The 17,775-nt window shown below is 46.2% G+C and overlaps 1 protein-coding gene across 1 annotated transcript in view; it reads right to left on the bottom strand.

The window, feature by feature from the left end:
* Positions 1–319: 319 nt before the first annotated feature.
* Kif3b (kinesin family member 3B) overlaps positions 320–17,775 on the bottom strand; it is a 43,160-nt gene continuing 25,704 nt past the window's right edge. Inside the window, exons 2-9 of the mRNA XM_021150026.1 lie at positions 15,328–16,795; positions 12,603–12,704; positions 12,278–12,400; positions 12,076–12,194; positions 10,120–10,233; positions 9,401–9,506; positions 3,954–4,132; positions 320–3,646 (exon numbers count right to left, since the gene is read on the bottom strand). Of these exons, the coding sequence (XP_021005685.1) occupies positions 3,550–3,646; positions 3,954–4,132; positions 9,401–9,506; positions 10,120–10,233; positions 12,076–12,194; positions 12,278–12,400; positions 12,603–12,704; positions 15,328–16,731 (2,244 nt within the window). The 5' untranslated portion in view covers positions 16,732–16,795 and the 3' untranslated portion in view covers positions 320–3,549. The remainder of the gene's footprint in view (positions 3,647–3,953; positions 4,133–9,400; positions 9,507–10,119; positions 10,234–12,075; positions 12,195–12,277; positions 12,401–12,602; positions 12,705–15,327; positions 16,796–17,775) is intronic.

Raw genomic sequence — 17,775 nt, 5'->3', positions numbered from 1 at the left:
TTAAAAAGCAAAATACAAAGTTGAAAATTTGCATGCCTCTTGCCAAGGCCCAAGTAACTCAGGCCAGGAGCTACTACAAAAACATGACACACAGTTTCTGTCTGTCCTTCCTTCCTTTTGGTGATGTCTTGCCTCTAAGCCACACCTCAGCCCTGCCTTCAGGTCCCTCTCCGAGCTGTAGTTTTAAATGTCTGTGTTATAATTCAGTGCTGATGTTCTCCTCCTATTCTGTAACAGTTTAAACGTTACACAGAAATCCCAGCGCTTCAGCTACAGGCAAATCATTCAAAAAGGCACCAATCACTGACAAGGACACCTCTTTGTAGATACAATAAATTTGATTGATTTTAATTACACATTTTAGTTTAGAATCACTTTTACATTGCTAGACAAAGAGATAATACAAATAAATATCAATTGTAAAACTTAGAGAGTCCCAAGTACTGGCATATCCTGTATCTAAAGACAGCCAAAGAGAAGGTCAAGATCAACAGGAACTCCAAAGAGCCATCAAGCCCCACCCACCTCCTGCCTGCCCATATCAGGGCAGAGAGGAAGGTGCTAGAATCTTAAAGTATCAGACCAAGTCTTGCATGGTAACTGTGGGGCATTCTGTTCTTACCTAGATCCCTCTGAGATTTTTTCATTATGGCTTTTGGAGTACATCAGTAGCCCCATTTCATTCACGGATGGTGTCTGGATGGTCCAAGATGCTCACAGTACCCCTCAAACTCGAGAAGCCAAAGTGAGGCAGAACTGATAGCCTACGTTAGCAGGGGTTTGACGCTTCTCAGGAACTTGGCAGAGTCTACATTCAGTGAAGGAGGACTTAACGAGAGTCGGGAAGAGCAGACAAGTGGCCTGTGCCTGAGCTGTACTGCACTCTGGCACCGTGGTCATGGAGATGTAGGTGGAACAATTCAGGCAGCATGCAGGCATCAGACAGGGAGCAAGTCAATGTAGGTCAGTCTAACAAAGTGCTTCATGCCTATGGTTTGGGGACTCTGATTCTGACTGTAAGGATCTGGAAATTGTGTCATCTGTTACAATTTCAGATACATTCTACTGAACAGAGGAAGAGAGTCCCAAGAGGATTGTATGCGCAGCCTCAAACTCCTCCCAGATGGTCTTCTTAGATCCTTTTAAAGATTTGCTTCTAGACTACAGTAGCTACTGCAGGCATGGAGGCCTTCCAGAACCTCAGCTAGATAACTAACAGCATAAAGCTTTGGTCCCTCAGTGAGCTTGACATATCCTCTAGACTCTTGGCTCAATTCAGAACTCAGAGCAGCAGCATTCTGGGGACAGCAAGACATTTTTACCATCTGCTCTCTTCAGTATCGGATCCGTATTGAGAAAAGAGAAGCACCAGACGCTGTCGGGGAAGGGACAGCTTCATCACCACGTGGCTGGCCTTCCACTTGGTGTCCACAGACCACTGTAGGAACCCAGCAGACGACAGGGCAGGCTTGCTTTAATAATCATGTCTTCCAGATTTTTTTTTCCTTTTGTCTTCTTGGAAAAGTTCTATGTGTCACTTAACCCCCGCCACTAGCACATTAACCACTTCACGACACCAGCATTAAGGTATGATCGTACCTGAAGTTTGCAATCCTTTGTTTTGGTACACAAATGTTTTCAGCCTACAGAATTTAGACTAGCTGTGAGGAAATGTAAGAGACAAGTGTCACCAGCAAACAGCCACCTTAGAGCACACGTCTCCTCATTTGGTTCCTAGTCAAACAAGCAAACTCTTAGGACCCAAGGAAGAAGCAGGGTTTGAGATCAAGAAAAGATGAGACAGGTTCCATTCCATCCTAGGAACTGAATAGGGCTCTGGGCTCAGAAAGGAAGCTACCAAGAAGATCCATGGATCTCCGTGATGTGATAAAGAATGCCAAGACATTGCACGTTACTCCTCCTTCCATGGGCTCTGTCCAGAAATGTACCTGGAGACCAAGTAGCTGAGTTAAAACGTATCTCAAAGCCACCTGAGTTGCCATCTTCCTGAGGCACCATGCCAGCAAGGTACACCAGTGTGGCAGACTTGAGGACTCAGACTGTCCCCTCAGGTTTGGATCATGGACTCAAAGATACTTCATGGGGCGTGCGTGCTTCTAGCCTGGATTAGTCATTCTGTGGGCCTTTCACACAGACAAAGGCAAACACTGGACGCTGGAGTATTTCTAAAACCGGGCAAGTTTTCAGTCTCTCTTAGAGACACACCCAGAGCACAGGCACGAATGTGCACAGGCAGCCCCACACACTCATGCATTTATTTCTCTTGGGGAAAATGAGTAACTGCCACCTAATGACCAACATAAAGCAAAGCTTGAGGTGCCGTAACATGAAAAACTAAAACTTATAAACCAAACTAGTCTATGTAAACAGGAGGTGTGGACTCCCCTCTGAGCCTACTCAGAGCCTCTTCTTGCCAGCACCTAGGGCTCCTCTCCACCCAGGGGAGCCACACTCGCAGGAGTCAGTGGCTTCTGCTCCAGGCAGACAGGATTCCTTTGCTTCCACAGCTACCTGCCCTTCCTCCTGCTGAGTCTCTTGCTGCTAGTCTGCATCTGCCTCCTCACTCTTCTGCTCCCAGGACAGTATGGACCCTTGTGGGCAATTCACAAGTGCCCTGCTGATGCCTTCCCCCAACTCAGCTCCCATCAGAGAAGGCAGAGCTGGCTTCCCCTTTCCACCTCCAGGCACACTCTACAGGCGCACTCTGTAGGTGGGTCTACATGAGTCCACTCAGACAGAGCATGTGTACGTGGGGAAAGACGGTGACAAATGAGTAAAGTGACATGGTAGATGGACATGGCACTGGTTTATAGACTTAGGTCTTTAACAGGATGGTCATGGTTTTGAGATTTTAAAAAAGCTATTTCCCCAAACTCTCCCAGGAGACAAAGGGAATGTCTTTTCTATTGCTTCCAACACCAAGTCCTTCTGGAACAGGATCTGGAAGCCACTGCCCCATTCAACCGATTCCAGGTAGATCTACTCCTACTGAGGAGCCCGGAAGCTGGATCGCTCGCTCATCGTGCCATCCTGGGCTTGGTTCCAAGTGAGATATCTCATTTCACCTGACAGAGGCAGGCACCTATTCAAGTTCTAGGGCTTTCATTTCTCAGCTCCACTGCCACTTTAGGCCGAGGCTCCACACACAGTCCTAAGGAGGCCTCGACTCCATATTGTTTAACAAGAAGGGAGGCTGGTGTGAAGAAGAGGCTAGAGAAGAGGAGAGGAAGGGAGGGTGGGAAGGGAAGGAAAGCAAGGTCATGGTCATTCTCTTGCTGTCCACTTGGACTTTGCAGTTTACCTTACCCATGCATTCTGAGATGCTAATTAAAGGACACTTCCCAGAGGAACTGAGTGCCACACCAGGACCAGCATGTTCGGGCAGATTAAGTTAACTAATCTGCAAAGAAGCTATCACTCCTCCTCGGGGGGATGGTTCTGCGTTTAGGCTCAAGTCATGTCTGCAGTATTGTGCTCGCTCTTCTCTCAGAAGACAATGCTGTTCCCATCCTGGGAGCGGGTGCTGGGCTACTTGGGCACCAGCCCCCGAGACTGTGGGTAAAACTGAGATGCAGGGTTTCCTGAGGAGGAAGAGGAGGATCCTGATTTCCTGCCACTCCTGGGCCTGCAAAAGTCAAACACATGGGACATTACCAATGGTTATGCACGTTCCAAGGTGGCCTTTCCTCAATGGCGTGAAAACCAGGAGTCTTTGAACTGTAACCACTAAACTAACAAGGCCCTCTGGGCCTGGCCAACCCACCTGCCAGGAGAAGTGTGAAATCTGGAAGGAGGGACTTGGGGTGCTCAGCAAGTACAGGCCAAAATAAACAAGGACTAGGCCCATGCCCTCCTGGGAGCTGGGATTAAAGTATTCACTACTACACCTAGCTCAAATGTTCTTTCAAACACAGGTCCCTGAAGCTACTTACCTGGCCTTGGGTTTTCTGTTGGCAGTACTTTCAAAGGATGAGGCATCCACCTGTATCTCATCTTCATCCTGCAGAGCTGCATCCAGCGCAGCCTGAACCTTGGGAGAGATGGCTGGGCCCTCGTAGTCTCTGGTTGTCCGGCTGGGCATATCTAACTCCAAGAGCATGATGTTCTCCGCCTGTGGCAGGAAGCACAGCGGTCACCAGCAGGTGCAAGGGAGCCAGACATCCTCTGAGAACAGAACTGCAAGCTACTGCCACTAAGAGCCTCCCAGGGAGGCTGGCAAGACGATGGCTCAGCAATTAACGATGCCGACTACCAAGCCCGATGGCCTGAGTTCAATCCTTGGAGCCCACAGAGTAGAGAGAGAGATTTGACTCCCACAAGTTGTTTTCTGATCTGCACACACATGTCAAACTCACTCCCAACTCCCTGTGCCTCCCAGAGGCTGGGACTGCAGGAGTGCATCATCACCACATCCACGTCAGCTGAGTTTTCTGAGACAGGATAGTGATGTGAACCCGAGGTTACAGAGTCAGCTGGACTGGAGGCAGCAAGCCCTGGAGGTCCTCTTGCCTACCTCAGCGCCAGGACTGCAGGTGCATCCTGCAGCTCCCAGCTTCTTTTATGGGTAAGTCCTTGAACTTAAGTCCTCGCGGCTGTATGGAGGAGAGCGCTTACCAACTGAACCATCTTCAAAACCCCAGAAAATATGTCTTACAAATTTTTTCCTGGTAGGTCTGAAAGGGATTTGTTTGTTTGTTTGTTTGTTTGGGTGTTTTGTTTTGTTTTGTTTTGTTTCATGGTTTCCCTGTGTAGCCCTGGCTGTCCTGAAACTCACTCTGTAGATGAGGCTGGCCTCAAACTCAGAGCTCTCATTTATGTTTATGAGTCATCTGTATTGCAATCCAGGTCAGTGCTTCATTCCTTTTGTTATGGCCAATAAAAGTTACTGCATAAATATCCCAATTCATGTACATTCATCAGCTGACAGACATTTGATTGGTTCTGACTTTTAAATAATGGACAAAAAACTGCACTGACAATGTGCAAGTTTTTGTGTGAACATGTGTCCTACTTTCTTTTTTATTATTGTGACAACTGTCATGGCCAAAAATAACCTGGGTGGGAGGGGCAGGATTTATGTAAAATTCTTTAGTAGTATTTAGTATTATAATGAGTTTCAGGCCACCTTGTATACAAAGGGTAGAAGGAGATCACACACACATATACACACACACACACAAAGACCGGGACAGAGACAGATACAGAGAAACAAAGAGAGGGTCAGAGAGAGACAGAGAGGAGAGAGAGCCATATTTCACTTCAAGATCATAGTCCATTATTGAAGGAATTCAAGGCAGAAAGTTGAGGCAGGAACCTGAAGGCAGGCCTGCTTGCTCTTCCACGAATTTGAGGACAATGGGAACCATAGAGAAACGCTGCTGACCAGCTAGCTCACTCACTGGTTCATATTTGGCTAGCTTTCTTTCTTTCTTTTTTTTTTTTTAAATTTTTTTTTTTGGGGGGGGGGGGGGGGGGTGGGGTTGAGACAGGGTTTCTCTGTGCAGTCCTGGATCTCACTTTGTAGACCAGGCTGGCCTCGAACTAAGAAATCTGCCTGCCTCTGCCTTCCTGGTGCTGGGATTAAAGGTGTGTGCCACCACGCCCAGCTTGGCTAGGTTTCTTATATATAGCCTAGGGATGATGGCAACCATAGTGGGCTGGGCCCTCTGTATCAACTGATGATCAAGATACCTCCCAACAGACCTGCCCATAGGCCAATCTGATCTGGACAGTTCTTCACTCTAAACTGTCCTCTCAGACAATTCTAGGTTGTGTCACGTTGACAATTATGGCTGAGTAGGACAACATGTGCTTTGAATTCTTTGGTGTGAACACAACATCTGGTGTGTACTTAAGATAATGCATGTTTTGAATTATTGGGGGGGGGGTGAAGGAGACAAGTGTTTTACAGATTGTTAGGTTTGTCTTTAATGTTGACGAGATCTACTTTTTCCTTAATTACATGTTGAGATGTTCTTTTTTCTTTTTTCTTTTTTTTTAGATTTATTTATTATTATATCTAAGTACACTGTAGCTGTCTTCAGATGCACCAGAAGAGGGTGTCAGATCTCATTATGAATGGTAGTGGTTGTGGTTGCTGGGATTTGAACTCAGAACCTTCGGAAGAGCAGTCGGTGCTCTTAACCACTGAGCCATCTATCCGCCTCCCCCCCTTTTTTTTTAATGTTGAGATGTTCTATCCATTACTGAAAATGTAGCAGTGAAGTTGCCAACAATTATATTTGACCTGTCCTTTTCTCCCTTCAGTTCATCCAGTCTTGCTTCATGTTTCTGGGCTTTGCAGACTGTAACTGCTAGTACTCTCTTGGAACTTTTATGATTATATAATGTTCATCTTTATAACATAACAGTTTTGCCTTATGCTACTTATAGATTATTATTCTAAGTGTCTTTCTGTCAGTCTGTCTCTCTCTCTGTGTGTGTGTGTGTGTGTGTGTGTGTGAGAGAGAGAGAGAGAGAGAGAGAGATCCTTCTATCCTGTGTATACAAGGTGGCCTGAAACTCATGGCAGTCCTCCTGCCTCATCCTTCCAGGTGTGACTCATCATACTTAATTAAGATGGGTGATTTTTAATTTTCTACCCTGATTTTCTGCTTTTGTTCTTTGCAATAAACATATCTCCCACAAGATGTGAAAAGGTAAAAAGTCATCACTAATGGCTTACACAGATGTTCCAGCTGTTTGCAGGCAGCAGCATCTGTGTCCCTGGAAGTGAATGCAGGACAAGCATGTGCTTGCCCCACTGAAGGACTCGCTTCTGCCTCCATCACAGAGCAACCCGGTGAATGAGCCCTGCCTAACTCTGAAGACAACTTGTATACAGAGAGGGTGCGTCCTTGCGCCACTCGACGGCTGCGCCCGGGGTGTGGGTGAGGGTGGGGGTCATGGGCCGCAATCATCAGCTTTAAATATCCAGACAGTGCACAGAATTTCTCCAGTAAAGCCGGCTGATTACTAAACATCGAGAGTTACTGCTTTCAATCCCACTTTTGGTCATACCTGTGCCCTGGAAAGACACACATTTTATTTGGGCACTTTAAAAACATCTTCTTGACTCAGTTACAAAAACCTGGCAGACTTTGCACATCTGAAACTGCTAGAAACATGCTTCAGAGGCTTCTGCCTGCCCCCGCCCCTCTTCCTCCCTGTAAACCCCACACAAGAAGCACGTTTTCATTTCCTTTCTCTATTTTAAATGACTAAGCACCAGGAGGAAAAAAAGCACCCAGTTCATCTGGCTCTGGCTTGAAAGGAGAGTTTTGTTTTGTATTGTTTTCTTTAATTTTTAAGTGAAGTCAGTTATGATAGCTCACATCTGTATTCTCCGTGCTTGTGAGACTGGAGCAGGAGGACTGCCTAAGTTTGAAGCTATTCTGAACTACATACTAGGCCAGGTTAAGCTACAGAATGTGACCCTGTAAAAATCTTCATTATAAAAAGAATACAGGGGCTGGAGAGATGGCTCAGTGGTTAAGAGCACTGACTGCTCTTCCAGAGGTCCTGAGTTCAAATCCCAGCAACCACATAATGGCTCACAACCATCTGTAATGAAATCTGACGCCCTCTTCTGGTGTGTCTGAAGACAGCCATAATGTACTTATATATAGTAAATAAATAAATTTAAAAAAAAAAAGAATTGCAGAATACAATTAAGTAAAATGAAGGAACTTTAAATTGAGCACACTCTCACTGCTCAGAAGTAAGTAGCTCAATGCTCATGCATTTCACACACCAGATTTTTAATTCATATATATTCTTCTAGCACCAACTTTTTTATTTTTTATTTTTTTGCTATTGTTGTTGAGATAAGGTTTTCATCTGTAACCCTGGACGGCCTGAATCATGTTATATTTATAGACCAGGCTGACCTTTAGTTGCATCCTGCATGCTGGATTGCAGATATGTGCCCTCAGGAATAGTAAAACTGGTTTTTTTTGTTGTTTTAGTTTGTTTGTTTGTTTGTTTGTTTTTCGAGAAAGGGTTTCTCTGTGTAGCCCTGGCTGTCCTGGAACTCACTCTGTAGACCAGGCTGTCCTCGAACTCAGAAATCCTCCTGCCTCTGCCTCCCAAGTGCCTGGGATTAAAGGCGTGAGACACCATGCCCAGCTTGTAAAACTGTTTTATAACAGACCTCGCCTCCCAGTCCATCACTTGCCACCTACCTACCCTCTAAACAACAGGACTGGAGACAGAGACCTCGGCAGAGTTCAATCAGACCTCAGGTATAGGTCTAGCACACAGAAAGTGTTTGCAAATAGAAAATCTGCAGCATTTTATTGCAAGATATTTTGGGGTTGTTAAACAGTGCTCAATATGTCACTTTCAGTGACTTGCAACTGACACAAATGTTAAATGGCTGTAGCAGTTCCCTAGCAAAGGCCCATATCCCACCATTAAACCTGCATCTTTCTACGTTCTCATATACTTGCCCACCAGGGCATCCTTCTCTGCTCATGTACCTGTTCCCCACTCCTCCGTTGTCCTGAAGTTCTAAATCTCACTCTGCTTCACCTTTCTTGTTGTAACTGTGTGTGAAAATGCAGGTGCAGGCATGTATACTTGCCTATAGAGGCCAGAGAGCAGCCCAGGCATCATTCTCAGGAAAGCTGCCAGCCTCCTTTAAGACGTGGTCTCTCAGTGGCCTGGAGCTCACCAACTGGGCTAAACTGGCTGGCCAGTGAGACCCAGGTCCTCTTGTCTCTACTTCCCCAGTATTGGGGTTACAAAGATACACTGCCACAGCTGGCAAAATGGCTAAAGAGAAAAATGTGTGCTATCAAGTCTGTCAATGTAGGTTTAGTGCATGTACACACACACACACACACTACAATGTAGTGAGAATGTGTCTGTTACCACACCTGGCGTTTTTATGTGGTTTCTGGGGCTTGAACCCAAGTCCTCCTGTTCAAAAGACAAGGACTTTATGGAGTAAGCCCCAACCCCCTGCCTTTCCGTTTAGTTTCCATCATCTACTTGTTACATCATGTATCATTGTGTTCATTAGTGTACACGTCCTCAAATCTCTGAGAAAGTCAGATATAATCCCTGTGACTTGGCATGATGGTGTCTGAGGACTTCTCAAACCTAAATTCCTCTGGAAGAAAAAACATAGAAAGACAAACACTGGGGCTAGTGAGCTGGCTCAGTGGGTTAAAGTGTTTGCTGCCAAGCCTGACAACAGAGTTTGGTCTTTGGGACCCATATTGTGGAAAAAGAAGAAACCCAATGTCCACAAGTTGTCTTTGGACTATTGCTGTGGCATGTGCATGCATTCCCCTCCCCCCAAACATACATGCACATATTAAAACAATGAATGTAATTTTAACAACTTTTTAAAATCAACCAACAGTCTCCTCACCCTGTACCGGGGCTCTGGCCGAATCATCATGGACATCCGTGCATGCTGGCTCAGAGGTCTCTTGTATCCCACAGCAGAGACAGGCCGCTTCATCATCTGCTGGTTTCTGAAAACAGATGACAATGTTGAGGCCCTGCTGGACTATGCCCCACAGCCTAAGACAAGGCCAATGGGGTTAAGCACTCAGTGAGTACTCTGATAAGTACTCCAAGCTAGAGTAAGAACTCAAAGCAGGAACTCCTGAGACCAAGGCTTGATAGACGATGCCTGACGATAACTGCTTAGCTTTTTGCTTGAGGTGCCATCTGACTCAGATGTGAGCATCATGTTTCTTTCAACCTGGAAAGGACCCCAGTCACTATCTTGTTCTCAGACAGCAGACAAGCATAGCTACCAGTACTACCACTCCTGCATCCCTGACAGGTAGCATACAGCATAACCCCTGTCCTGTGGCCTAGCACATTTCACTTTACAGGGGACAAGAAAATTTGAGATCATGGGAAACGCTATACCTAACTAGTTCATGAGTGACAAAGCCTCCTGGTTTCTAATGTTAAAATGAGTACCCAGGCCTGTACCTCCTGGGCCTGTGGTGCTACAACATGAGCAGGCCAGCTCCAGGTTTAGTGCACTCTCCCCACACCCCAGTGCCCCAGTCCACTTGGCAACATTCTTTGTTTTCCCACAAGCAAGTCTACTTTAGGTCCACAATGACTTACTCCAGTCTGGTTATAGGATGTAATTTCCAATGGTCTTCTTCATCATCAAAAAAGGATCTATTCATAATTTTATTCTTCTCTTCCAAGGGAATAAAGTTTTCTATAATAAGATGCCTGTAAGAATACACATAGGTGAATACAGATGAAAACTGCACATAGAGCCAGGCAATGGCACATACCCATACAGTCTCAGCTACCTGGGATGCTGAGGGAGGAGGTTCCCATGAATCTATGATGCCATCCTGGGCTAGAGTGAAATTCGTTTTCCAAAAACAACAATAACAAAATAAGTCAAAGTGCTGACTATCTGTGAACATGAATATATGGAGCTATATATGGCAAGAGTCAAGTCACTCAGCAAACATTTACTGAGCAAGTACTATAGGCCAGTATCATACACAGAGCTGAAATACAAACATGAAAGACACCTGGTCCTCAACTGATACAAAGAGACTGCAGTACAGAAATGACAGGTCTGTCCCAGGAATATGGACAGGTCATTCCTACTCAGGTACGAGCAGAATAAGGATGTGAGTGTGTGTGTGTGTGTGTGTGTGTGTGTGTTTGGGGAAGGTGACATAGAAGTCATCCTAGAACAAATATTTACTACCCAAAGTAGATGGGCTTTTACAATGCTGAATGTAAGTTAGGGATGGAAGCTCGCTCACCCTTGCGACTTGCTGTCCAAGCTAAAACACTGTCCGTTCTAATCATCCAAGTAAGAAGAATTGAACATAAAAAATAAAGATGATTCCTGAGAAGAGTGTGTGTGGAGGTCAGAGAACAACTTTGTGAAGTAAATTCTCTCCTTCCACCTTTCTGTGCATTCTAAGGATCAAACCCAAGTCACCAGGGCTGCACTCTGCGCACCTTCAACTGCTGAGCTACCTCTGTAGCCCCTCCCCCTGAACTTTTTTAGATTATTTTACATGCATGAGTTTGTTTGTTTGTTTTGCTTGGAACTAGAGTTAGAAATGGTTATAAACCACTATGTGGGTGCTGGGAACCCAGTCTTCTGTAGGAGTAGCAAGTGCTCTTAACTACTGAGTCATCTCTTAAACAGCCTTATGCACATTGAATTTTAATTGCTCTGTTCGAAAGTTAAAACTTGATTAATAAAAAAATCTAATCCCAGCAGAGGGAGGCAGAGGCAGAGACAGGAGGATCTCTCTTGTGAGTTTAATCTGGTCTACCTAGTAAGCTCTATATCAGCCATGACTACACCATAAGACTGTCTCAGGAAAGAAAGAAAGAAAGAAAGAAAGAAAGAAAGAAAGAAAGAAAGAAAGAAAGAAAGAAAGAAAGAAAGAAAGAAAGATCCAGAGATCCATCTTGTTGGCTTATTAGAAACACTAAAATCACCAACAGAGCTGGCTTTTCATTGTTGTTTATTTTTAAGACAAGATCTCACTGTGTGGTCTGGGCTAGGCTTGTGATCCTCCTGCCTCAACCTTACAAGTGCTGAGATGACATGCTGTGACACTCTATCATCTACAGAGCATTAAAACACACTGCTCAGGGGCCAGGGCTCATGGCTCAATAGGAGTGCTTGCATGCGGCCTTGGGCTTGATCTTCAGCACTGAGGTGATGGCATATAGCATCCAGAGTTCAAGACCAGCTGCAGTTACACAACAAATCTGATGCCAGACTAGGCTACAGGAAACTGCATCGATTTCATGAGAACAATGAATGGTCTTAAAGTACTCTGGCTGATGAGTACTCAGATGTCATTAGATCAGGAGAAAAAAGTTTACAATAAAGGGGCAAGAAGATGAGGGAGAAGGAACAGGGAGACTGTGTGGTGACCTCACGAAAGTAGGCTGAAATAAAAAGGACCTTGTCAGGACCAAGCAGGGGACAGTGGGGTGGCTGAGGGTGAGCTGGCAAGCAGGCGGCTTGTCCTCAGGACGGTCATTCCTGAACCTGGTCGCCGGCAGAGCCTGCCAGGTACTCACTTGAGCTTTAGCTCCCGGGTGAGTTCATTCTGTGTCTGCTCCAGCTCCTGCCGCTCTTTGATGTGTTCTTCTTGGAGGTCGTGGATCTCGGCCTTCACGGCCTGAAGCTTGGAAAAGAGCTAGAGCCGGAGAGACACAGCTGAGGAAAGGCTGACCAAGGAAGGCGCGCCCCTCCCCCAGGCTCCCAGCACCTATCTCCTACCTTTTTGAGCTTTTTGGTCTTGATGTCCACCTCCTGCTGCAGGGAGGTGTAAGTCTCTTTCAGTTCCAGAGTCTCCTCATCTCGACTCTCCATTTGCTGCTGGATTTCTCTTTCTCGACGTTTCTGAGCAACACCACAAAATCCATCAGCTTGCCCTAGTGACCATGTCTACACACTATGGGCTGGATGCGCCCAGTCGGCTCTGGCTAGCATGGGCTGACAGCTCCTGTCCATTCCCTCTGGAGCTGCTCTCATCCCACGGCTGTCTGCTCTGTGGCCTGATGTCAGTGTACGCCTTCCTCCCCATACAAGAATGCAAGGTTACCTGTTCTGCGATCTCCTGGCGTTTCTGCTCCAGGATCTTCTGCTGTTCGTTTGTATGATCTACTATATTTTTTCCTCCGACAAGCAGCTTACTCTCCATGGCCTGAGTGAGGAACAAAGCAAAATCCATCCTGTGGTCCATCCCAGAACATAACCCCTCACAGGAAGACCTAGAGGACAGGCTCATGCCTGGCTAAGCATAATGGTCCATGCCTGTGCTCCCAACATACATATGACTGAGGCTGGAGGATTGCAAGTTACAGGCCAGCCCAGGGGACATATTGAGACCCTGTCCAAAAATAACCCAAAAAACAAAAAAACCAAAACCTCCCCAAAAACAAACAAGCAAAAAAACAGTCTGAGGCTGGGGAGATGGCTCAGTGGGTAAGAGCACTGACTGCTCTTCCATAAAGGTCCTGAATTCAAATCCCAGCAACCACATGGTGGCTCGCAACTACCCCTAATAAGATCTAATGCCCTCTTCTGGCACATCTGAAGACAGCTACAGTGTACTTATGTATAATAATAAATAAATCTTAAAAAAAAAAGTCTGGGGGAAAATACATTTGCCTTGCCCATAGCAGGATGGGATCCCATCTGACGACACTGAAGGTCTGGCAGCTTGAAACATGTGCTTTTCAGGGTTTGGGCTTTTGTTTAACCGAGTCATTTATTGGGTTGTTCATGCACAGCACTAACCCCACTGTACACAAACTAAACATAGCTGGTGTGCTCCAGACCGAGGTGCTGCTGGCAGTGAGGCTGGACTGTGAGGCTCGGAGCCCACCGAGACATAGACAGGTAAACAGGCTTGGACCAGACGCTCTGGGATGCCCTCAGGAGGGAAGTGTGAGGAACTAAGGGGAGAGGCACACTAAAGGTCGAGGAGTCAAGCTCTCAGAGGAAGTTGGGGACAGCTTCCTGTCTGAAGGGACAGCTACACAAAAAGCTGAAGTAAAAATAAAAATCTACTAAGAAAACACTCCTACCCCCATTGTTTTTTTTGTTTTTTGTTTTTTTTTTAGATTTATTTATTATATGCAAGTACACTGTAGCTGTGTTCAGACACTCCAGAAGAGGGCGCCAGATCTCGTTGCAGATGGTTGTGAGCCACCATGTGGTTGCTGGGATTTGAACTCTGGACCTTCGGAAGAGCAGTCGGGTGCTCTTGCCCACTGAGCCATCTCACCAGCCTCCTACCCCCATTGTTAGCCCAGGAGTAGGATTCGGAAGTTGACAAAGCCAAGAGAGGTCGGAGTAGAGTAAAAGCCTCAGATCCCAGTTAGGAAACCAGGCATGGCCCTGAGAGCCTCAGGGAGCATGGACAGTATGCCAAACAGGAGTGCACAGCCAGACTGCTTTAGGACCACACCCTTGCAACAGGAGGAATTCCTGGACGAGAGCAGCAGAGCAGCGGCTGAAGCCCTGGCAGGAAGCTGCTGTGCAGCAGGGCATGGGCAAGGGAGCGGGATGAGGCAGGAGCAAGAGTCTCTTGAGACTGAGGGAGCTGGACAGATGGCTCGGTGGTTAAGAGCACTGACTGCTCTTCCAGAGGTCCTGAGTTCAATTCCCAGCAACCACATGGTGGCTCACAACCATCTGTAATGAGATCTGATATCCTCTTCTGGAGTATCTGAAGACAGCCTATAGTGTATTCATATTCATAAAATATAAATAATTCTTTAAAAATACTCACTGTAGAATATAAGGGTACCAGCAATTTCTTGCATGTACATAGTCTCCTGGAGCCAAGCACAAGAATGGTTGCAGGAAACATGGAAATAGCCCACATTAAGAGGAAAGTGGAGCGAACATCACAGAGTATTTGGAGCAGTAATAGTGATGAACACAACCACACAGCAGGCATCAGTACAGGTTCGTAGGGACAGAAGTTTGGTAAGTAAAAGCAAACTGCGGTAGCACCTAAGTAACAGCCCACGTGAAACTAGACAAGCAAGGGAACAACAAACACTGGCTTCCTGATGACTGCCCTGGGGGAGGGGAGCATCTGAGGCTGTGGCTCAAGTGGCAGTGTTTGTCCCACATGCACTTAGGGCTGTGATACTCAGCACCACATAAAACATGCATGGTGGCACATGCCTGTGTTCATTCTTAGCTACTATCAAGTTCAAGGCTATCCTGGGCTACACAACACCCTACCTTAAAAAAAAAATGCCAGGCATAGTACTCTATTGTTGAGTAGGCTAAAACAGGAGCACTGCTGTGACTCAGGGCCAGCCTGGACTACACAGAAAAACCCTGATTCAAAAAAATAAACAAATATCAAAAAATTTAAAATACAAATGCTCTTAAAGAGAAAAAGAGAGAAAGAGAGAGGGGAGGAGGAGGAAGATGAAGGAGGAGAAGGAAGAAGAGGAGGAGGAGGAGAAGAAGAGGAGCAGGTGGTGGAAAAAGTTATCCTATTCCTTAATGGAAGCAATAATGCCTGGGCACTGGTTTTCTTTCTGGTCTTCATAAAGTGCACACATACATGACAATTATCATACATGTAATTAGGTTTTGACTTTTATTGCAGACAGGTGGTCTCACCCTGTAGCAGGCTGTACTGAACTTATTATATAGGCCTCACAAGAGATCCACCTGCTTCTGCCTCCAGTGTGTAGGGATTAAAGGCGGTTGTCATCATGCCAAAGTCTTACTGTATAATATTTTTGATCTAAGAAAAAAGGAACTGAAAGGGAAAGGACTGCGGAAGGGTACAGTACCTTGATTTTGGCACCCAGCATCTCTGCAGCATCCTTCTCCCGCCGCAGGTCCTCCATCTTTTTCTCCTTCTCCTTCAGCAGCCTCATCTTCTCCTCTGCAACCAAGCTGTGGTCCTCTACAATGGCCCGCTTCTCAATCTCCAGTTTTTCTTGCTGTTCCCGCCAGTAATCATCCTTATCATCCCCGTCCTCCTCACCCTCTTCTCCCTCCTCCTCCTCCTCTTCCCCACCCCCACCACTGCCACCACCTTCCCTCCGCTTCTCTCGCCTCTTCCTCCTGCCAATGGAACGTTTTTCCAGCTGGGCCTTGAGCCGAGCAATTTCTTCTTGGAATTCTCGAAGCAGAGCATCCTTTGGGTCCTCATTGACCCTTGGCTTGTTCTTAATGTTTTTGGCACGGTTGGCATATCTCAGAGTGGTCAGGGTCTCTTCTACATTGTAAGAGGCAGGCCCCACATTGGCTACCATCACAGTTTTGGCATTGCCACCAAGGGAATCTTGGAGAAGCCTGGTCAGCTTTGAGTCTCTATATGGAATATGGGTGCTTTTGCCATCTACAAGGGCAGAGATAACATTACCCAAGGCGGAAAGGGACAGGTTGATCTTGGTGGCTTCCTTCAGTCTTTCCCCTTGAGCTCCAGTCTTGGCTTGCCGCTCACTGCCAGCAAGATCTACAAGGTTCAGCTTTCCTACCCGGATGTGGTTTTCACCATCCAGGCCCACCTCGCTGCATTCAATCGTGATGACAAAGATTGCATGCGACCGTGAGCTGTGCTCATTCATGTTTGTAGCACCGACAGACCGGTTCTGGTTTCCCACATTCATCACATGCTCTATCTCCTTCACACTCTTCGTGACAAAAGAAGACAAATCCTTTACATACACTCCTGTATCCGGTCTCTCTTTGAGCTCTAGCCTTTTGGTCTGATCCTTTGAAAGCAAGTCTCGGATCTCTTCTTGATAGATCTCTAAGTAAGACGCCCGGACCAGGTACTGCTGATTCTGAGACCGAGAGATGTGGGTGAAGATGTGATCAAAGGAGTTGGGGATGACCCCTCTTTTTTCAGGGTCACCACGAACTCCCTCCATGGTATAGGTTTTCCCAGTTCCTGTTTGTCCATAGGCAAAAATTGTGCCATTGAAACCCTGCAGCACAGAGTCCACGAGTGGTCGGAACGTCTCATCATAGAGCTCAAACTGCTTAGCGTTCCAATCATACACAGCGTCGAAGGTGAAGGTCTTGGGCATCTCATGGGATGTGCCTTTGGGGTTCTTCACAGACACCTGCCCCAGCTTCACATCCACATCTACCACCTTGTCATAAGATGCAGCCTTTTCTTTGCCATTCATGGGCCGACAGCGGACCACCACCCGGACTGATTCTGAGCTTTTTAACTTGGACATGATGAACTCTGACCAGTTTAGCCTCAAGGGCTACAAATCCAAAATGGCTCAGGATGCTAAGGTTCTAGAAAAAAGACAAAAGTAGTGAGCATAGTACACTTGTTACTAGGGTCTGCCTGACAGCAGTGGGCACACAATCTTTACCCGAAGGTTTGCTGGTAGCCATATTTAGTTACTCTAGTACACTAGGCATTTCTTCTGGGACTTTAGCCAGCTTCAGCAGTAAAGACTCCGGTCCACTAAGATTAATTTGTATTCACCCTCAATCAATATTTTATACTACAGGATGCTTTTATCTTTTCTTACAAGTGATAGGATTACAAGTGATAGGATTTCAAGCCTGAACTATCACACCTTTGTTTTATTGCCACTGTTGTTGGTTTTTTTTTTTTTTTTCTTTTCTTTTTAAGATTTTTTTTAGTTTTCAAGACAGGGTCTCTCAATGTATCCTTGACTGTCCTAAAACTCACTCTGTAGACCAGGCTGTCCTGGAACTCGGAGATCTGCCAGCCTCTACCTCTTAAGTGCTGGGATTAAAGGGCGTGTGCCTCCCTCCCTCACTCCCTCACTCCAGAGGACTGACTTTACTTTTAAGTTATGTGTATGTGTGTTTCTGTGTGGAAAGGTGCACAACTGCAGACCCCACAGAGGCCAGAAGAGGTTGTAAGATCCCCTGAAGCTGTGGTTACAGATTGCTCTGAGCCACCTGACAGGGGTACTGGAAACTGAACTTTGCTTTGTTGGAAGAGCATCAAGCATTCAAGCCTAAGGAACCCGTCACCAAGCCTAAGCACTGACCCACCTCTCGAGCCCTTATTGGAAGTCTTTTAAAAGCCTGGATGACCTTCTATTTATGAACTACTAAATCCCTAAGGACAACAAGGTGAAACTATCAAAAATTTTAATGTGCAAGGGCCAGCAAGAGGACTCAGCGAGTAAAGGAACCCACCACCAAGCCTAAGGAACCCGTCACCAAGCCTAAGGAACCCGTCACCAAGCCTAAGGAACCCGTCACCAAGCCTAAGGAACCCGTCACCAAGCCTA

The sequence above is a fragment of the Mus caroli genome, chromosome 2 (assembly GCF_900094665.2).
Source record: "Mus caroli chromosome 2, CAROLI_EIJ_v1.1, whole genome shotgun sequence".
NCBI lineage: Eukaryota > Metazoa > Chordata > Mammalia > Rodentia > Muridae > Mus > Mus caroli.
This window is presented reverse-complemented; position numbering and strand designations above follow the sequence as displayed.